Raw genomic sequence first — 20,449 nt, 5'->3', positions numbered from 1 at the left:
GGTACAGTGTATTACAGTAATATGTGCCAGGTACAGTGTATTACAGTAATATGTGCCAGGTACAGTGTACTACAGTAATATGTGCTAGGTACAGTGTACTACAGTAATATGTGCTAGGTACAGTGTATTACAGTAATATGTGCCAGGTACAGTGTACTACAGTAATGTGTGCTAGGTACAGTGTACTACAGTAATATGTGCTAAGTATAGTGTATTACAGTAATATGTGCTAGGTACAGTGTACTACAGTAATGTGTGCTAGGTACAGTGTACTACAGTAATATGTGCTAAGTATAGTGTATTACAGTAATATGTGCTAGGTACAGTGTACTACAGTAATATGTGCCAGGTACAGTGTACTACAGTAATGTGTGCTAGGTACAGTGTACTACAGTAATATGTGCTAAGTATAGTGTATTACAGTAATATGTGCTAGGTACAGTGTACTACAGTAATATGTGCTAAATATAGTGTATTACAGTAATATGTGCCAGGTACAGTGTATTACAGTAATATGTGCTAAATACAGTGTATTACAGTAATATGTGCTAGGAACAGTGTATTACAGTAATATGTGCCAGGTATATGACAGAATTAAATTTGTAAAGATTTAGCTCATTACCAGTGGACTATAAAGCTGCTGTCCATCTAGCTGACTTCTGTAGGGGATATAAATCAGTATTGGGGCAAACTGTACCTTTCTCAATGTAATGTTACATAGTTGGACATTATTTTTAGGATTTATTTGTAGACCACTTATAGATTCCATTAGTAACTAAAGTTTCACAGCACATAACAATACCAAGAAAATGGGCCTCCCAGGCTCTAGCCATAGTGAGATAAGGTTTTGCTTTATGTCAGCGCATACGTACATATTGTTATGGGTGAGATAAGATAATCTGTAGGGTGGGGAACTGGTCAGTGAGTTAGATAGGATTTCACCTACTCTGCATTGTACAGTTCCCTATAAAAGCCAGGCACAAACTCAGCTCATCACGGACCTGTCTTCTGTTTCCACTTGAAGTCAAACTAAGGCCAACCAGTTCCAACCGTCATCATGGTTCTTAATGCAGAGGAGAAGTCCGCCATTGTGTCCCTCTGGGCCAAGATCGCCCCCAACGCTGAGGCCCTTGGTGCTGAAGCTCTGGAGAGGTAAGGACCTTAACTTTTATTATTATTATTAGTATTAGTATTTTATTATTATTAGATCACAATAATTGTTAGTTATAAAGTGTTTGTTTAGAATTAATTGTTTATCATTATAGAGAAATCTTACTTTATAAATTAGTAAATAATAGGAAAAAACTTGCTAATTACCTGTATTTCAATTATTTTACTTAAATAAACTGTCTAATCAAAATCAAACTCATGATTCGGAGAGGGCATGTCATTTTAATCTACTTTCTATTTAACCTTTATCTTTAAATTTGCTTTGTTTTTTTGGTATTCTTTGTTAAAAACTAAACCTAGGTAGGCTCATATGCTTTCTAAGCCCTTAAATGCCGGCTCTTATCTCAGTGAATTTTGACAGTTTTCACAGGTAGACAGCACTAGTTAATGTGTGCCATAAAGATAACACTGTACTCACTACGAGCACATATTACTGTTATACACTGTACCTAGCACATATTACTGTAATACACTGTACCTAGCACATATTACTGTAGTACACTGTACCTAGCACATATTACTGTAATACACTGTACCTAGCACATATTACTGTAGTATACTGTACCTAGCACATATTGCTGTAATACACTGTACCTGGCACATATTACTGTAATACACTGTACCTAGCACATATTACTGTAATACACTGTACCTGACACATATTACTGTAATACACTGTACCTAGCACATATTACTGTAATACACTGTACCTGGCACATATTACTGTAATACACTGTACCTGGCACATATTACTGTAGTACACTGTACCTGGCACATATTACTGTAATACACTGTACCTAGCACATATTACTGTAGTATACTGTACCTAGCACATATTGCTGTAATACACTGTACCTGGCACATATTACTGTAATACACTGTACCTGACACATATTACTGTAATACACTGTACCTAGCACATATTACTGTAATACACTGTACCTGGCACATATTACTGTAATACACTGTACCTGGCACATATTACTGTAGTACACTGTACCTGGCACATATTACTGTAGTACACTGTACCTAGCACATATTACTGTAATACACTGTACCTGGCACATATTACTGTAGTACACTGTACCTAGCACATATTACTGTAGTACACTGTACCTAGCACATATTACTGTAATACACGGTACTTAGCACATATTACTGTAATACACGGTACTTAGCACATATTACTGTAATACACTGTACCTAGCACATATTACTGTAATACACTGTACTTAGCACATATTACTGTAATACACTGTATCTGGCACATATTACTGTAGCACACTGTACTTAGCACATATTACTGTAATACACTGTACATAGCACATATTACTGTAGTACAATGTACCTAGCGCATATTACTGTAATACACTGTACATAGCACATATTACTGTAGCACACTGTACCTGGCACATATTACTGTAATACACTGTACCTAGCACATATTACTGTAGTACACTGTACCTAGCACACATTACTGTAATGCACTGAACCTGGCACATATTACTGTTATACACTGTACCTAGCACATATTACTGTAATACACTGTACCTGACATATATTACTGTAGTACACTGTACCTAGCACATATTACTGTAATACACTGTACCTAGCACATATTACTGTAGCACACTGTACTTAGCACATATTACTGTAATACACTGTAGTACACTGGCACATATTATATATTATACACACTGTACTTAGCATATATTATACACACACAGTACTTCAGCTAAGCTCTCTCTACACAAGGTTTAATAGGAGCAGGCTGTTTGTGTCTTTAAAGGGACACTCAGGTTTTATTAAATTTTAATGATTTAGATACAGCATGTAATTTTAAACAACTTTCCAATTTACTTCCATTAAAAAAAATGTGCACAGTCTTTTATATTTACACTTTTTTTGAGTCACCAGCTCCTACTGAGCATGTGCAAGAACTCAGACTATACGTATATGCATTTGTGATTGGCTGATTGCTATCACATGGTACAGGGGGAGTGGAAATATACATAACTTTAAAATGTGTTAGAAAAGAATCTACTACTCATTTGAAATTCAGAGTAAATGCTATTGTATTGTCTTGTTATCTTGCATTTGTTGATTATGCAAATCTGCTGTGTTTACTGGTCCTTTAAGTATCTGGGACAGATGTTTGCTGTATTTCTGCAGCTTTATGACACCAGCCTATGACTCCTGCTGATGACAAATATCAACCCTTTAACCCCCTTATCCTTTTTGTCCCTTCCAGGCTGTTCTTGAGCAGCCCTCAGACCAAGACCTACTTCAGCCACTTTGACCTGTCTCCCGGCTCTGCTGACGTCCGTGCTCATGGAGGAAAGGTCGTTAACGCCATTGGCCAGGCCGCAAGCCACCTGGACTCTCTGGACCAGGCTCTGTCATCTCTCAGTGACCTGCACGCCTACAACCTGAGAGTGGATCCTGGCAACTTCCCGGTAAGATTATACACTGGGTCATAAACGTATTAAGTAGAAAGTAAACGCAATCGCTTGAGCAGTATTGAAGTGAAGCGCATTGGGATACCGCAACCTCATTGCTCTGGTTAACTGTTATAATACTCAAGTTCCTATTTTATTATATACACCTGATTCACTAAAGCTCCTCCAGCCTCTGCAGTTCAGCAGTTCCTGTGTTATTCTATGTAACTGATTCACTAAAGCTCCCTCTCCAGCCTCTCCAGTTCAGCAGTTTCTATGTTATTATATGCACGTGATTCACTAAATCTCCCCCAGCCGCTCCAGAACAATGTAATAACAATAATATAGGAACTGGTAAAGCAGGAGAGGCTTGTGAGACCTCTGTGAATTTAGATTGCTACAGTCATATTATATGTTATAGAATAGTATAAAGTGAAGGAATATAGCACATCTTGGTTAGGAACTAGTAGTAAACACATTTATATTAATCACTGTAGTACTAGTTGTCTACCTGTCTAACCCATTGTCTTTGTCTCTGCAGCTGCTCTCTCACTCCATCCAGGTGGTCCTTGCCGTCCACTTCCCTGCTGACTTCACCCCCACCGCACAGGCTGCTTGGGACAAATTCCTGGCCGCTGTGTCCTCTGTTCTGACCTCCAAGTACAGATAAATAGAGCTGGAAGAGAGGAAGACGTGAGAGAGACCAGCAAGTAACCTGCTGGTGTTTTATTGGAAACTGTGCACACAAATTGTCACCGTATTGATGGTCATGTAATGACAATGACATTATTCTTATTCTAGTAAACCAGTTGCTGTACTGTAGCCCAGGTGCTCTGTGTCACTTGAGTCTTTATGTGATTGTCCCTTTGTGCTGATTTGTCCATCGGATGTCATCAGAATCTCCTTGTCTTCTGCAATAAACAGATTTGTAGATTATTTCTGTCTCACATAGTTTTATCTTAACGTATACATTATCCACCCTGCACAGAGATACTTTCACAAAAATATAAAAAACATAGACAAAAGTGATAAACTAGGGCACAATAATAAGTCACTCTAAATTCAATAAAGCTCCATTCAGTCCCTCATGCTTCAAACGTTGCTATGGCACCCTAGACAGCTAATTCACTAAAGCTATATCCAGCCTCTCCAGCATCAATCGTTGCTATGATATTCTATGGAACTGACTCACTAAAGCTACCTCCAGCCTCTCCAGCTTCACCAGTTGCTATGTTATTCTATGTAACTGATTCACTAAAGCTCCCTCCAGCCTCTCCCGCTTCACCAGTTCCTATGTTATTCTATGTAACTGTGTAACTGATTCACTAAAGCTCCCTCTAGCCTCTCCAACATCACTAGTTCCTATGCTATTCTATGTAACTGACTCACTAAAGCTCCCTCCAGCCTCTCCAGCTTCACCAGTTCCTATGTTATTCTATGTAACTGATTCACTAAAGCTCCCTCCAGTCTCTCCAGCCTCACCAGTTCCTATGTTATTCTATGTAACTGATTCGCTAAAGCTCCCTCCAGCCTCTCCAGCATCACCAGTTCCTGTTATTATATGTAACTGGTTAACTAAAGCTCTCTGCAGCCTCTCCAGCTTTATCATTTCCTATGTTATTCTATGTAACTGATTCACTAAAGCTCCCTCCAGCCTCTCCAGCATCACCAGTTCCTATGTTATTCTAAGCAACTGATTCACTAAAGCTGCTTTCAGTCCCTCCAGCTTCACCAGTTCCTGTTATTATATGTAACTGACTCACTAAAGCTCCCTCCAGCCTCTCCAGCTTCACCAGTTCCTATGTTATTCTATGTAACTGATTCACTAAAGCTCTCTCCAGCCTCTCCAGCTTCAACAGTTCCTATGTTATTCTATGTAACTGATTCACTAAAGCTCCCTCCAGCCTCTCCAGCATCACTAGTTCCTATGTTATTCTATGTAACTGATTCACTAAAGCTCCCTCCAGCCTCTCCCACTTCACCAGTTCCTATGTTATTCTATGTAACTGATTCACTAAACCTCTCTCCAGCTTCACCAGTTCCTATGTTATTCTATGTAACTGATTCACTAAAGCTCCCTCCAACCTCTATAGCTTTACCAGTTCCTATGTTATTCTATGTAACTGATTCACTAAAGCTCCCTCCAGCCTCTCCAGCCTCACCAGTTCCTATGTTATTCTATGTAACTGATTCACTAAAGCTCCCTCCAGCCTCTCCAGCCTCACCAGTTCCTATGTTATTCTATGTAACTGATTCCCTAAAGCTCCCTCCAGCCTCTCCAGCTTCACCAGTTCCTATGTTATTCTGTGTAACTGATTCACTAAAGCTCCCTCCAGCCTCTCCAGCTTCACCAGTTCCTATGTTATTATATGTAACTGATTCACTAAAGCTCCCTCCAACCTCTCCAGCTTCACCAGTTCCTATGTTATTCTATGTAACTGATTCACTAAAGCTCCCTCCAGCCTCTCCAGCTTCACCAGTCCCTATGTTATTCTATGTAACTGATTCACTAAAGCTCCCTCCAGCCTCTCCAGCTTCACCAGTTCCTATGTTATTCTATGTAACTGACTCACTAAAGCTCCCTCCAGCCTCTCCAGCTTCACCAGTTCCTATGTTATTCTATGTAGCTGATTCACTAAAGCTCTCTACTGCCTCTCCAGCTTCACCAGTTCCTATGTTATTCTATGTAACTGATTCACTAAAGTTCCCTCCAGCCTCTCCAGCCTCACCAGTTCCTATGTTATTCTATGTAACTGATTCACTAAAGCTCCCTCCAGCCTCTCCAGCTTCACCAGTTCTTATGTTATTCTATGTAACTGATTCACTAAAGCTCCCTCCAGCCTCTCCAGCTTCACCAGTTCCTATGTTGTTCTATGTAACTGATTCACTAAAGCTCCCTCCAGCCTCTCCAGCTTCACCAGTTCCTATGTTGTTCTATGTAACTGATTCACTAAAGCTCCCTCCTGCCTTTCCTGCTTCACCAGTACCTATGTTATTCTATGTAACTGATTCATTAAAGCTCCCTACAGCCTCTCCAACTTCACCAGTTCCTATGTTATTCTATGTAACTGATTCACTAAAGCTCCCTCCAGCCTCTCCAGCATCACCAGTTCCTATGTTATTCTATGTAACTGATTCACTAAAGCTCCCTCCTGTCTCTCCAGCTTCACCAGTTCCTATGTTATTCTATGTAACTGATTCACTAAAGCTCCCTCCAGCCTCTCCAGCTTCACCAGTTCCTGTTATTATATGTAACTGGTTAACTAAAGCTCTCTGCAGCCTCTCCAGCTTTATCATTTCCTATGTAATTCTTTACAACTAGTTTGCTAAAGAGTATTCATCACTCAGTTCTTTAGTGAATCAGCTGCATAGAATAATTTAAGACATGGTAAACTGGACATGCTGAGAATACTTTTTAATATATTTTGGCCATTAATAATATGACATTTTCCAAAAGAGATAAACATATTTGAATTAATATACGCCTAGATTTAGAGTTCTGCGTTAGCCGTCAAAACAAGCGTTAGGGGGTCCTAACGCTGGTTTTTACTGCCCACTGGTATTTAGAGTCAGTCAGGAAAGGGTACCATACCGCAGATCCCCCTACGCCAATTGCGTATCCTATCTTTTCAATGGGATCTTTCTAACGCTGGTATTTAGAGTCTTGGCTGAAGTGAGCGTTAGAACTCTAACGACAAAACTCCAGCCGCAGAGAAAAGCCAGGAGTTAAGAGCTTTCTGGGCTAACGCCGGTTCATAAAGCTCTTAACTACTGTGCTCTAAAGTACACTAACACCCATAAACTACCTTTGTACCCCTAAACCGAGGCCCCCCCACATCGCCGCCACTCTATTAAAATTTTTTAACCCCTAATCTGCCGACCGCACACCGCCGCCACCTACATTATCCCTATGTACCCCTAATCTGCTGCCCCTAACACCGCCGACACCTACATAATATTTATTAACCCCGATTAAATTCCGATTGGCTGATAGAATCCTATCAGCCAATCGGAATTCGAGGGACGCCATCTTAGATGACGTCCCTTAAAGGAACCTTCATTCGTCGGGAGTTCGTCGTGGAGGAAGGATGTTCCGTGTCGGCAGGATGAAGATGGAGCCGGAAGAAAGAAGATTGAAGATGCCGCTTGATAGAAGACTTCAGCCGGATGATGGACCTCAGCCGGATGATGTATTAACCCCTAAACCGCCGCACTCCTGCCTCACAAACACTAGTTAAATTTTATTAACCCCTAATCTGCCTGCCCTAACATCGCTGACACATACTTACATTTATTAACCCCTAATCTGCCACCCCCAACGTCGCCGCTACTATATTAAAGGTATTAACCCCTAAACCTAAGTCTAAACCTAACCCTAACCCCCCCTAACTTAAATATAATTTAAATTAAACGAAATAAATTTAACATTAAATAAATTATTCCTATTTAAAACTAAATACTTACCGATAAAATAAACCCTAAGCTAGCTACAATATAACTAATAGTTACATTGTAGCTAGCTAAGAATTAATATTTATTTCACAGGCAATTTTGTATTTTTTTTAACTAGGTACAATAGTTATTAAATAGTTAATAACTATTTAATAACTACCTAGCAAAAATAAGTACAAAATTACCTGTAAAATAAATCCTAACCTAAGTTACAATTACACTTAACACTACACTATCATTAAACTAATTACCTAAACTACCTACAATTAATTACAATTAAATTCAATAAACTAAATTAGAGAAAAAAACAAACACTAAATTACAGAAAATAAAAAAAGAATTACAAGAATTTTAAACTAATTACACCTAATCTAATCCCCCTAATAAAATAAAAAAGCCCCCCAAAATAATTAAATTTCCCTACTGTTAGACCTGCCAGCTTTTTGGCGTTTCTCCCCTGTCTTTTTGCCTTCTGACCTCCTGGTTTTCGACTCTGTTTTTGCTGGTTTATTGTCTCTGTGCACTTTACCACTGCTAATCAGTGCTAAAGTGCAAGTGCCCCCTAGGTAAATTGTACTGTTGATTGGTTTATCCATGATTGGCATATTTGATTTACTGGTAAGTCCCTAGTAAAGTGCACTAGAGGTGCCCAGGGCCTGTAAATCAAATGCTACTAGTGGGCCTGCAGCACTGGTTGTGCCACCCACATAAGTAGCCCTGTAATCATGTCTCAGACCTGCCACCGCAGTGTCTGTGTGTGCAGTTTTCAACTGCCAATTTGACTTGGCAAGTGTACCCACTTGCCAGGCCTAAACCTTCCCTTTTCTTACATGTAAGACACCTCTAGGTAGCCCATGGGCAGGGTGCAGTGTATGCTTAAGGTAGGACATATAGTAATATGGTTTATATGTCCTAACAGTGAAATACTGCCAAATTCGGTTTTCACTGTTGCAAGACCTATCTCTCTCATAGGTTAACATGGGGGCTACCTTTTATAAATGATTAAAGCATAGATTCCCTTTGAGAGCAGATGGACAGGTGAAGTTTGGGGTCCCTGAGCTCACAATTTAAAAATACATATTTTAGTAAAGTTGTTTTTGAGATTGTGTGTTTGAAAATGCCACTTTTAGAAAGTGAGCATTTTCTTGCTTAAACCATTCTGTGACTCTGCCTTGTTTGTGGATTCCCTGTCTGGGTCAGTTTGACAGTTGGGCTGTTTGCACCTCTCACTAGACAGTGACACAAAGGGAGCTGGGGTGTAGCCCGCATTTCCTGATGAGCCATCTCTGCTAGGAGGGAGGGGAGGAGTGGTCATTCACACCTGAAATGACTGTTCCTGCCCTCACACAATGCAGACTCCAACCCCCTGGTGTGTGCCTGAGGCCTTGCCTGGGCAAGGCAGGATTTCACAAGCAAATGAGAATCTTCTTTGAAGTAAACCTACTTCAAAGGCCAAAATGAAGAGCACCCAAAACTACAAACTTTAGAATCTTTCTGGAATCTTTCTAGGATCTTGCTGGACTCACGAGGAACCTCTGCAAGGAGAAGAGCTGAAGAGCTGGAGGAGGAGTACTGTCCCTTTGCTGTGTTGCTTTGCTGGACTGGCCTGCAGTTGCTGCTTCTGCCTGAAAAGAGTGCAAAGGGTAAACTTTGCTGTGTGTCCTGCGTGAGAAAGTTCTCCAAGGGCTTGGAGTAGAGCTTGCCTCCTGTTGGAAGTCTCAGGGACACCAAAGACTTCAGTTTCCTCGACCTGCAGAACTGGGAACTGTGTGTTTTGTGCTGTTCAAGAGGAGAAATCACTGCACGTGACTTATCGACGCCGCACGGAGCCACATTGCCCCGCCTCGCACCGGGACCCTGGTCTCACTGACGCCGTCATCGGATGACTTCAGCGAGCCGCTGCTCGCACCGCGACCTGTGGGCCCCACACTACGGCATCGTCTGCTCACACCGCAGCCTGGGCATCCCCAACGACGACGCTCCTGCTGACACCGGCGCCGCTGCCTGCACCATGGCATGTGGACACCGCTCGTGAGGTATACAAAGCACCGTCCCATCCCACACCGCAACCCCGGCCCCCCGACGCCAGCACCATCGACTCCAGTGTTGTCACCAGGCATCCCTGTCTGCACCGTGACCTGTGGACACCGCACATCGAACCGCCCCGCTTCACATCGCAGCCCTGGTTTTACTGACGCCGCTGGATGCCGTCACCGAGCCGCTGCCTGCACCGTAACCTGTGGGCACCGCACGTCGCATCGTCCCACTTCGCACCACAGCCCCGAAGCCGGCTCACCTGACTTCATCAGCCCGGAGTTTGATCCGCAACGCGTGTGAATACCAAGGGCCCAACGACTCCTGCACCGACTCCGGAAGTGACGCCGCTCTCCAGAGCTCACCGCAAGGATCACGACGCCCTGCAAATCCAAGGTACTGTTTGCGGGTCTTCCCGACACCTTAGCTGGCCCGCGACGCCGTGGCCGGCCTGAACTGTTGGTTTTGTGTATCACAACGCCGTGATAGCCCCAGGTGGAGCTATCGACTACAAGGAACTGTGATTTTTAATACATCTTGCAGCATTCATATTTTTATTACTGTATGCTGGATTTTTATCGTATTTGGTCTTGTTTTAAATAGTTAAATGTTGGCTATCTTTTTCTAAAACTGGTGTGGTGCCCTTTTGTAGTGTTTCTTTCATGTAATTAGCAAGAGTCCATGAGCTAGTGACGTATGGGATATACATTCCTACCAGGAGGGGCAAAGTTTCCCAAACCTTAAAATGCCTATAAATACACCCCTCACCACACCCACAATTTAGTTTTACAATCTTTGCCTCCGATGGAGGTGGTGAAGTAAGTTTGTGCTAGATTCTACGTTGATATGCGCTCCGCAGCAAGTTGGAGCCCGGTTTTCCTCTCAGCGTGCAGTGAATGTCAGAGGGATGTGAGGAGAGTATTGCCTATTTGAATGCAGTGATCTCCTTCTACGGGGTCTATTTCATAAGTTCTCTGTTATCGGTCGTAGAGATTCATCTCTTACCTCCCTTTTCAGATCGACGATATACTCTTATATATACCATTACCTCTGCTGATTCTCGTTTCAGTACTGGTTTGGCTTTCTACAAACATGTAGATGAGTGTCCTGGGGTAAGTAAATCTTATTTTCTGTGACACTCTAAGCTATGGTTGGGCACTTTATTTATAAAGTTCTAAATATATGTATTCAAACATTTATTTGCCTTGACTCAGAATGTTCAACATTCCTTATTTTTCAGACAGTCAGTTTCATATTTGGGATAAATGCATTTGTTTCAATCATTTTTTCTTACCTTAAAAAATTTGACTTTTTCCCTGTGGGCTGTTAGGCTCGCGGGGGCAGAAAATGCTTCATTTTATTGCGTCATTCTTGGCGCGGACTTTTTTGGCGCAAAATTTTTTTTCTGTTTCCGGCGTCATACGTGTCGCCGGAAGTTGCGTCATTTTTTGACGTTTTTTTTTTGCGTCAAAAATGTCGGCGTTCCGGATGTGGCGTCATTTTTGGCGCCAAAAGCATTTAGGCGCCAAATAATGTGGGCGTCTTTTTTGGCGCTAAAAAATATGGGCGTCATTTTTGTCAACACATTATTTAAGTCTCATTATTTATTGCTTCTGGTTGCTAGAAGCTTGTTCACTGGCATTTTTTTCCCATTCCTGAAACTGTCATTTAAGGAATTTGATCAATTTTGCTTTATATGTTGTTTTTTTCTTTTACATATTGCAAGATGTTCCACGTTGCAACTGAGTCAGAAGATACTTCAGGAAAATCACTGCACAGTGCTGGAGCTACCAAGCTAAGTGTATCTGCTATAAACTTTTTGGTATCTGTTTCTCCAGCTGTTATTTGTATTGCATGTCATGTCAAACTTATTAATGCAGATTAAATTTCCTTTAGTACTGTTACATTACCTGTTGCTGTTCCGTCAACATCTAATTTTCAGAGTGTTCCTGTTAACATAAGAGATTTTATTTTTTAAATCCATTAAGAAGGCTATGTCTGTTATTTCTCCTTCTAGTTTACATAAAAGTCTTTTAAAACTTCTCTTTTTTCAGATGAATTTTTAAATGAACATCATCATTCTGATACTGATAATGGTTCTTCTGGTTCAGAGGTTTCTGTCTCAGAGGTTGATGCTGATAAATCTTTGTATTTGTTCAAGATGGAATTTATTCGTTCTTTACTTAAAGAAGTGTTATTTGCATTAGAAATAGAGGATTCTGGTCCTCTTGATACTAAATGTAAACGTTTAAATAAGGTTTTTAAATCTCCTGTAGTTATTCCAGAAGTGTTTTATCTCCCTGATGCTATTTCTGAAGTAATTTCCAGGGAATGGAATAATTTGGGTAATTTATTTACTCCTTCTAGACGTTTAAGCAAATTATATCCTGTGCCATCTGACAGATTAGAGTTTTTTGGGACAAAAATCCCTAAGGTTATGGGGCTGTCTCTACTCCTGCTAATGTACTACTATTCCTACGGCAGATAGTACTTCATTTAAGGATCCTTTAGATAGGAAAATTGAATCCTTTCTAAGAAAAGCTTCCTTATGTTCAGGTAATCTTCTTAGACCTGCTATATTTTTAGCGGATGTTGCTGCAGCTTCAACTTTTTGGTTAGAAGCTTTAGCGCAACAAGTAACAGATCATAATTTTATAGCATTATTATTATTCTATAACATGCTAATAATTTTATTGGTGATACCATCTTTTGATATCATTAGAGTTGATGTCAGGTATATGTCTCTAGCTATTTTAGCTAGAAAAGCTTTATGGATTAAACTTGGAATGCTGACATGTCTTCTAAGTCAACTTTGCTTTCCCTTTCTTTCCAGGGTAAATAATCATTTCGTTCCTTTCCTCACAACAAGGAACAAAAGCCTGATCCTTCATCCTCAGGAGCGGTATCAGTTTGGAAACTATTTCCAGTTTGAAATATATCCAAGCCTTATAGAAACCTATAGCCAGCTCCTAAGTACCTATGAAGGTGCGGCCCTTATTCCAGCTCAGCTGGTATGGGGCAGATTACGTTTTCTTCAAAGAAATTTGGATCAATTCCGTTCTTAATCTCTGGTTTCAGAAACATTGTTTCAGAAAGGTACAGAATTGGCTTCAAGTTAAGGCCTCCTGCTAAGAGATTCTTTTCTTTCCCGTGTCCCAGTTAACACAGCAAAGGCTCAGCATTTCTGAAATGTGTTTCAGATCTAGAGTTGGCTGGAGTATTTATGCCAGTTCCAGTTCTGGAACAGGGGCTGGGGTTTTATTTTATCTCTTCATTGTACCAAAGAAGGTCAATTCCTTCAGACCAGTTCCGGATCTATCATTATTGAATCGTTATGTTAGGATACCAACATTCAAGATGGTTACTGTAGGACTATCCTGCCTTTTGTTTAGCAAGGGCATTATATGTCTACAATAGATTTACAGGATGTGTATCTGCATATTCCGATTCATCCAGATCACTTTTAGTGTCTGAGATTCTCTTTTTAGACAAGCATTACCAGTTTTTTGGCTCTACCGTTTGGCCTAGCCTCAGTTCCAAGAATTTTTTTCAAAGGTTCTCGGTGCCCTTCTTTCTGTAATCAGAGAATAGGGTTTTGGTATTTCCTTATTGGACGATATCTTGGTACTTGCTCAGTCTTCTCATTTTCGAAGAATCTCATACGAATCGACTTGTGTTGTTTCTTCAAGTTCATGGTTGGAGGATCAATTTACCAATCAGTTCATTGATTCCTCAGACAAGGGTAACCTTTTTAGGTTTCTAGATAAATTCAGTGTCTATGACTCTGTCCTTGTCAGACAAGAGAGGTTTAACATTGATATCAGCTTGTCAAAACCTTCAGTCACAATCATTCCCTTTGGTAGCCTTATGCATGGAAATGTTGGGTCTTAGGACTGCCGCATCAGATGCGATCTCCTTTGCTCGTTTTCACATGCGACCTCTTCAGCTCTGTATGCTGAACCAATGGTGCAGGGATTACTCAAAGATTTCTCAATTAATATCTTTAAACCGATTTTACGACACTCTCTGACATGTGGACAGATCACCATCGTTTAGTTCAGGGGGCTTCTTTGTTCTTCCGACCTGGACTATAATCTCAACAGATGCAAGTCTTACAGGTTGGGGAGCTGTGTGGGGGTATCTGACGGCACAAGGGGTTTGGGAATCTCAGGAGGTGAGATTTCCGATCAATATTTTGGAACTCCGTGCAATTTTCAGAGCTCTTCAGTCTTGGCCTCTTCTGAAGAGAGAGTTGTTCATTTGTTTTCAGATAGACAATGTCACAACTATGGCATACATCAATCATCAAGGAGGGACTCACAGTCCTCTGGCTATGAAAGAAGTATCTTGAATTTTGGTTTGGGCGGAATCCAGCTCCTGTCTAATCTCTGCGGTTCATATCCCAGGTATGGACAATTGGAAAGCGGATTATCTCAGTTGCCAAACGTTGCATCCGGGCGAATGGTCTCTTCACCCAGAGGTATTTCTTCAGATTGTTCAAATGTGGGAACTTCCAGAAATAGATATGATGGCTTCTCATCTAAACAAGAAACTTCCCAGGTATCTGTCCAGATCCCGGGATCCTCAGGCGGAGGCAGTGGATGCATTATCACTTCCTTGGAAGTATCATCCTGCCTATATCTTTCCGCCTCTAGTTCTTCTTCCAAGAGTAATCTCCAAGATTCTGAAGGAATGCTCGTTTGTTCTGCTGGTAGCTCCGGCATGGCCTCACAGGTTTTGGTATGCGGATCTTGTCCGGATGGCCTCTTGCCAACCGTGGACTCTTCCGTTAAGACCAGACCTTTTGTCTCAAGGTCCTTTTTTCCATCAGGATCTGAAATCCTTAAATTTAAAGGTATGGAGATTGAACGCTTGATTCTTGGTCAAAGAGGTTTCTCTGACTCTGTGATTAATACTATGTTACAGGCTCGTAAATCTGTATCCAGAGGGATATATTATAGAGTCTGGAAGACTTATATTTCTTGGTGTCTTTCTCATCATTTTTCTTGGCATTTTTTTAGAATACCGAGAATATTACAGTTTCTTCAGGATGGTTTAGATAAGGGTTTGTCCGCAAGTTCCTTGAAAGGTCAAATCTCTGCTCTTTCTGTTCTTTTTCACAGAAAGATTGCTATTCTTCCTGATATTCATTGTTTTGTACAAGCTTTGGTTCGTATAAAGCCTGTCATTCAGTCATTTTCTCCTCCTTGGAGTTTGAATTTGGTTCTGGGGGCTCTTCAAGCTCCTCCATTTGAACCTATGCATTCATTGGATATTAAATTACTTTCTTGAAAAGTTTTGTTCCTTTTGGCCATCTCTTCTGCCAGAAGAGTTTCTGAATTATCTGCTCTTTCTTGTGAGTCTCCTTTTCTGATTTTTCATCAGGATAAGGCGGTGTTGCGAACTTCTTTTGAATTTTTACCTAAAGTTGTGAATTCCAACAACATTAGTAGAGACATTGTGGTTCCTTCATTATGTCCTAATCCTAAGAATTCTAAGGAGAAATCGTTGCATTCTTTGGATGTTATTAGAGCTTTGAAATATTATGTTGAAGCTACTAAGTCTTTCCGAAAGACTTCTAGTTTATTTGTTATCTTTTCCGGTTTTAGAAAGGCCAGAAAACTTCTGCCATTTCTTTGGCATCTTGGTTGAAATCTTTATTTCATCTTGCCTATGTTGAGTCGGGTAAGACTCCGCCTCATAGGATTACAGCTCATTCTACTAGGTCAGTTTCTACTTCCTGGGCGTTTAGGAATGAAGCTTCGGTTGATCAGATTTGCAAAGCGGCAACTTGGTCCTCTTTGCATACTTTTACCAAATTCTACCATTTTGTTGTATTTTCTTCTTCTGAAGCAGTTTTTGGTAGAAAAGTACTTCAGGCAGCGGTTTCAGTTTGAATCTTCTGCTTATGTTTTTCATTAAACTTTATTTTGGGTGTGGATTATTTTCAGCAGGAATTGGCTGTCTTTATTTTATCCCTCCCTCTCTAGTGACTCTTGTGTGGAAAGATCCACATCTTGGGTAGTCATTATCCCATACGTCACTAGCTCATGGACTCTTGCTAATTACATGAAAGAAAACATAATTTATGTAAGAACTTACCTGATAAATTCATTTCTTTCATATTAGCAAGAGTCCATGAGGCCCGCCCTTTTTTGTGGTGGTTATGATTTTTTTGTATAAAGCACAATTATTCCAATTCCTTATTTTATATGCTTTCGCACTTTTTTCTTATCACCCCACTTCTTGGCTATTCGTTAAACTGAATTGTGGGTGTGGTGAGGGGTGTATTTATAGGCATTTTAAGGTTTGGGAAACTTTGCCCCTCCTGGTAGGAATGTATATCCCATACGTCACTAGCTCATGGACTCTTGCTAATATGAAAGAAATGAATTTATCAGGTAAGTTCTTACATAAATTATGTTTTTCACTGTGTTACTGTGTGTTATGTGCAAATGCTTTACACATTGCTTCTGAGATAAGCCTGCTGCTCGTGCCAAGCTACCAAGGGGGTGAGCAGGGGTTATCTGAGTGGGTATCTCCCTTATCCTAACTAGAGTGAGGGTCCCTACTTGGACAGGGTGCAAACCGACTGCCAACTGGAGACCCCATTTCTAACACCTACCCTATACTAAATTACAAATAGCCCTTAAAAGGGCCTTTTGCGGGGCATTGCCCCAAAGTAATCAGCTCTTTTACCTGTCAAAAAAAATACAATACCCCCCCAACATTACAACCCACCACCCACACACCCCTACTCTAAAACCCACCCAATACCCCTTAAAAATCCTAACACTACCCCATTGAAGATCACCCTACCTTGAGCCGTCTTCACCCAGCCGGGCACAAGTGGTCATCCGATCCGGCCAGAAGTCTTCATCCGATGGGGCAGAAGAGGACATCCAGACCGGCAGAAGTCTTCATCCTATCCGGGCAGAAGAGGACATACGGACCGGGAGAAGGCTTCATCCAAGCGACATCTTCTATCTTCTTCCATCTGACGAGGAGCGACTCCATCTTGAAGACAACCGGCGCGGAGCATCCTTCCAGCACGACGGACTAATGACGAATGACGGTTCCTTTAAATGACGTCATCCAAGATGGCGTCCGTCGAATTCCGATTGGCTGATAGGATTCTATTAGCCAATCGGAATTAAGGTAGGAAAAATCCGATTGGTTGATTTAATCAGTCAATCGGATTGAAGTTCAATCCAATTGGCTGATTGGATCAGCCAATAGAATGCGAGATCAATTCTATTGGCTGATCCAATCAGCCAATCGGATTGAACTTCAATCCGATTGGCTGATTAAATCAACCAATCAGATTTTTCCTACCTTAATTCCTATTGGCTGATAGAATCCTATCAGCCAATCGGAATTCGAGGGACGCCATCTTGGATGACGTAATTTAAACGAACCGTCATTCGTCGTTAGTCCGTCGTGCTGGAAGGATGCTCCGCGCCTGATGTCTTCAAGATGGAGTCACTCCTCGTCGGATGGAAGAAGATAGAAGATGCCGCTTGGATGAAGCCTTCTCCCGGTCCGGATGTAAAAGAGCTGATTACTTTGGGGCAATGCCCCGCAAAAGGCCCTTTTAAGAGCTATTTGTAATTTAGTATAGGGTAGGGAAATTTAATTATTTTGGGGGGCTTTTTTATTTTATTAGGGGGATTAGATTAGGTGTAATTAGTTTAAAATTCTTCTAATTCTATTTTTATTTTCTGTAATTTTGTGTTTGTTTTTTTCGTAATTTAGTTTATTGAATTTAATTGTAATTAATTGTAGGTAGTTTAGGTAATTAGTTTAATGATAGTGTAGTGTTTTGTTTTTTTTAAAAGTATTTATTTATGAAACGATCTTGCGATAACTCAATAGTATAACATAAGGTTACATTTCCAGTACTGAACACAAAACATATCAATAATACAGTATATAGTGTTTATATCACATGATTTCCTAACTTTTGCTGCAAAGCGTAAAATAATACCACCAACAGAAGAAGGAATACATAACAACCTTGATAGAGCTTTAAGTATAGCATGAGATATTTTGCTCCATTTAATATCGGCACTGAAAGGGAGGAAGAGGGAAAGAAAGGAAAAAAAAAGAAAAAAAAAGGATCCTGCACCCCCCGCCATCCCTCCCCGCTCCCTCTCTCCACTAATCAACCCAGAATAATAACAGGGTAACTACCAGAATTGATCAACTGCAGTATGTAAGCCGATTGGCTTATAGGATTTATTAGCTGTCGTTGTACAGGAGGTGGGAGTGACAGAATAACTATACTCCATTTATCAAGAAATATTTTTAACTGAGACTCGCTAGACTTTGAGATTGCGTATTGTTCCACCATACATTGTTTAAGCACTTCTTTTTTAAAGTTAATACATTTGGGGGGATGGGAAACTTTCCAATTTGGGGGGATGGGAAACTTTCCAATTTGGGGGGATGGGAAACTTTCCAATTTTTCAAAATCAGGTTCCTAGCTATTAATATTAGAGTATTAATTAGCTTATAGTTTATTTGTTGCTGTGAGAATTTAACTAGGAAAATAACCATTTGAGCCTCTAGGTTTATTTCTGTCTCTAAAATTCTATTCAGCCAAAACTTAATTTTCAGCCAAAACTGTTGGATTTTGGGGCAAGTCCAAATGCAATGCAATAGATTTGCTTGTTGCGCCTGACACTTCCAGCAACTGCTAATATTTCTATACCATTTTGATAATTTATCGGGAGTGATATATGCTGCATAAATCATTTTTAAATGCGCTTCTCGCCAAGCTAGAGCATTACCTGTTTTGTTAAGTAAATTTAGGCTCACTTGGATATGATGAGGCCTAAGTTCTGGAAAGCTATTGTTCCAAATAGCTACTATTTTCTCTAATTGGGCCTTGTGTTTGCGAGCGATAAAATGGGGCAATTGACATAGACCCACTCTTATACTGATTTATTAAACTCCTTAAAGGGGCATAGGCCCAATTTGAGTTTGAGTTCTGAAATAAAATGCTTAATTTGTAAATACGCATAGTGGTCATTTTGTGGTAGATCAAATTCTACTCTGATATCAAGGAATGGTCTAATTATTATTTCAGGGGTAACTAATTGTTTAATAGAAGTCAGCCCTTTCAATTTCCATCTCTCAAACACCTTATAAGTGAATCCCGGAAAAAATCCTGGGTACCCTTGGATTGGGAGGTATTCAGAGACAAATGGGGATGTCCCTATTTCTAAACAGAATCTCTGCCACGCCAAGATCACGTTTTTGAAAGTCAGCATTTTAGCAACTACTGGGGGGAGTTGTGCAATTGGACAATGAAGTATTGCTTTTAAATTATATGGATAAACCAGGTTTGCTTCCCCAGAATAGACAGTAAATAATTATTTTTCTGAAATCCAGTCAACAGCCAATTTTGTTATTGTGGCAATATTATAATAAGTAATATTAGGGAAAGCAAGGCCTGCCGACTCTTTAGGGAGTATTAGTGTATTTAAGGCAATTTGCGGTCTCTTTCCTTTCCAAAGAAATTCATTAGATATTCGATTAAATAATCTTACATCTGCCTTATGTAAAAAAAGAGGTATATTAACTTTGGTAAGAGTATAATTTTGATAAGCATAATACGAGCTGCGGTGGGCGGGATCGGCGAACGGTAGCATGGTCAAAGAGCTCCGTGCAGACTCTAAACAAAATTGCCTAAATATCTACAGCTACCGTATCCCAGCTGCTTTGGCTTGTTGGGCACTGTATCTCAACGGTGGGCCGACCGCCTATTTATTTTGCGAAGGGTTAAAACATCGCCCTTGCCCCCGGAGGGCTCATAACTAGCTTAGTGGTGCAGAAACCGCATGTTAAAGCCACAACAGGTTTTCTACTGAAAAATGGATAACCTACCACCAGAAGATCTTCAAATTCTAGAGTCGCTGCAGAACCTACTGCTTCCAGCATTGACAAGTAGTAAGAAGTGAATACAGCGCCAACAAGAGGCCAAGGGATAAATATACTCACAGAGAGATAAAAGAAGGTTATTTAATGAACCATGTTAAAAAGCATCAGTGATAAAAGACTATATATAAAAAATGTAAAAAGCACATATAAATAAAATTACAAATACAGGAATATCTTACAGAAGCGGCTCAAAGGGCCAAAGCTGATAATTACAATAAAAACAGAGGTAATAACAGGTGATCAGTGTGAGTGGTACACCAGAATAAGAGTGTATACTAATAAAACAGAATTAGCCTAAGTACAACTGTAGCAAGTGCATCAAGCAAAAAACTAATAAACAATAATACAAACAATAGTGTTCAAAATTAGTGTTACAAAAATAGTGTTCCAAAAAAATAGAAAAATGCACT

At 40.3% G+C, this 20,449-nt stretch overlaps 1 protein-coding gene across 1 annotated transcript; it reads left to right on the top strand.

Moving 5' to 3' along the window:
• The first annotated feature begins 990 nt into the window (after nucleotides 1–990).
• LOC128642315 (hemoglobin larval subunit alpha-like) lies at nucleotides 991–4,544 on the top strand. The gene is made up of 3 exons (XM_053695041.1): nucleotides 991–1,152; nucleotides 3,422–3,626; nucleotides 4,150–4,544. Exons 1-3 carry the CDS (start codon nucleotides 1,058–1,060, stop codon nucleotides 4,276–4,278), a joined length of 429 nt encoding a protein of 142 aa, XP_053551016.1. The 5' UTR covers nucleotides 991–1,057; the 3' UTR covers nucleotides 4,279–4,544.
• The last annotated feature ends 15,905 nt before the right edge of the window (nucleotides 4,545–20,449 follow it).

This window comes from Bombina bombina, chromosome 11 (genome assembly GCF_027579735.1).
Source record: "Bombina bombina isolate aBomBom1 chromosome 11, aBomBom1.pri, whole genome shotgun sequence".
Classification (NCBI taxonomy): domain Eukaryota; kingdom Metazoa; phylum Chordata; class Amphibia; order Anura; family Bombinatoridae; genus Bombina; species Bombina bombina.
This window is presented reverse-complemented; position numbering and strand designations above follow the sequence as displayed.

Excerpts from the sequence above, each read along its gene's own strand:
- LOC128642315 (XM_053695041.1), top strand. The coding sequence starts at position 1,058 with ATGGTTCTTAATGCAGAGGAGAAGTCCGCCATTGTGTCCCTCTGGGCC. Across the intron at positions 1,153-3,421 it reads GGTGCTGAAGCTCTGGAGAG|GCTGTTCTTGAGCAGCCCTC; the intron begins GTAAGGACCTTA and ends TGTCCCTTCCAG. Across the intron at positions 3,627-4,149 it reads TGGATCCTGGCAACTTCCCG|CTGCTCTCTCACTCCATCCA; the intron begins GTAAGATTATAC and ends TTGTCTCTGCAG.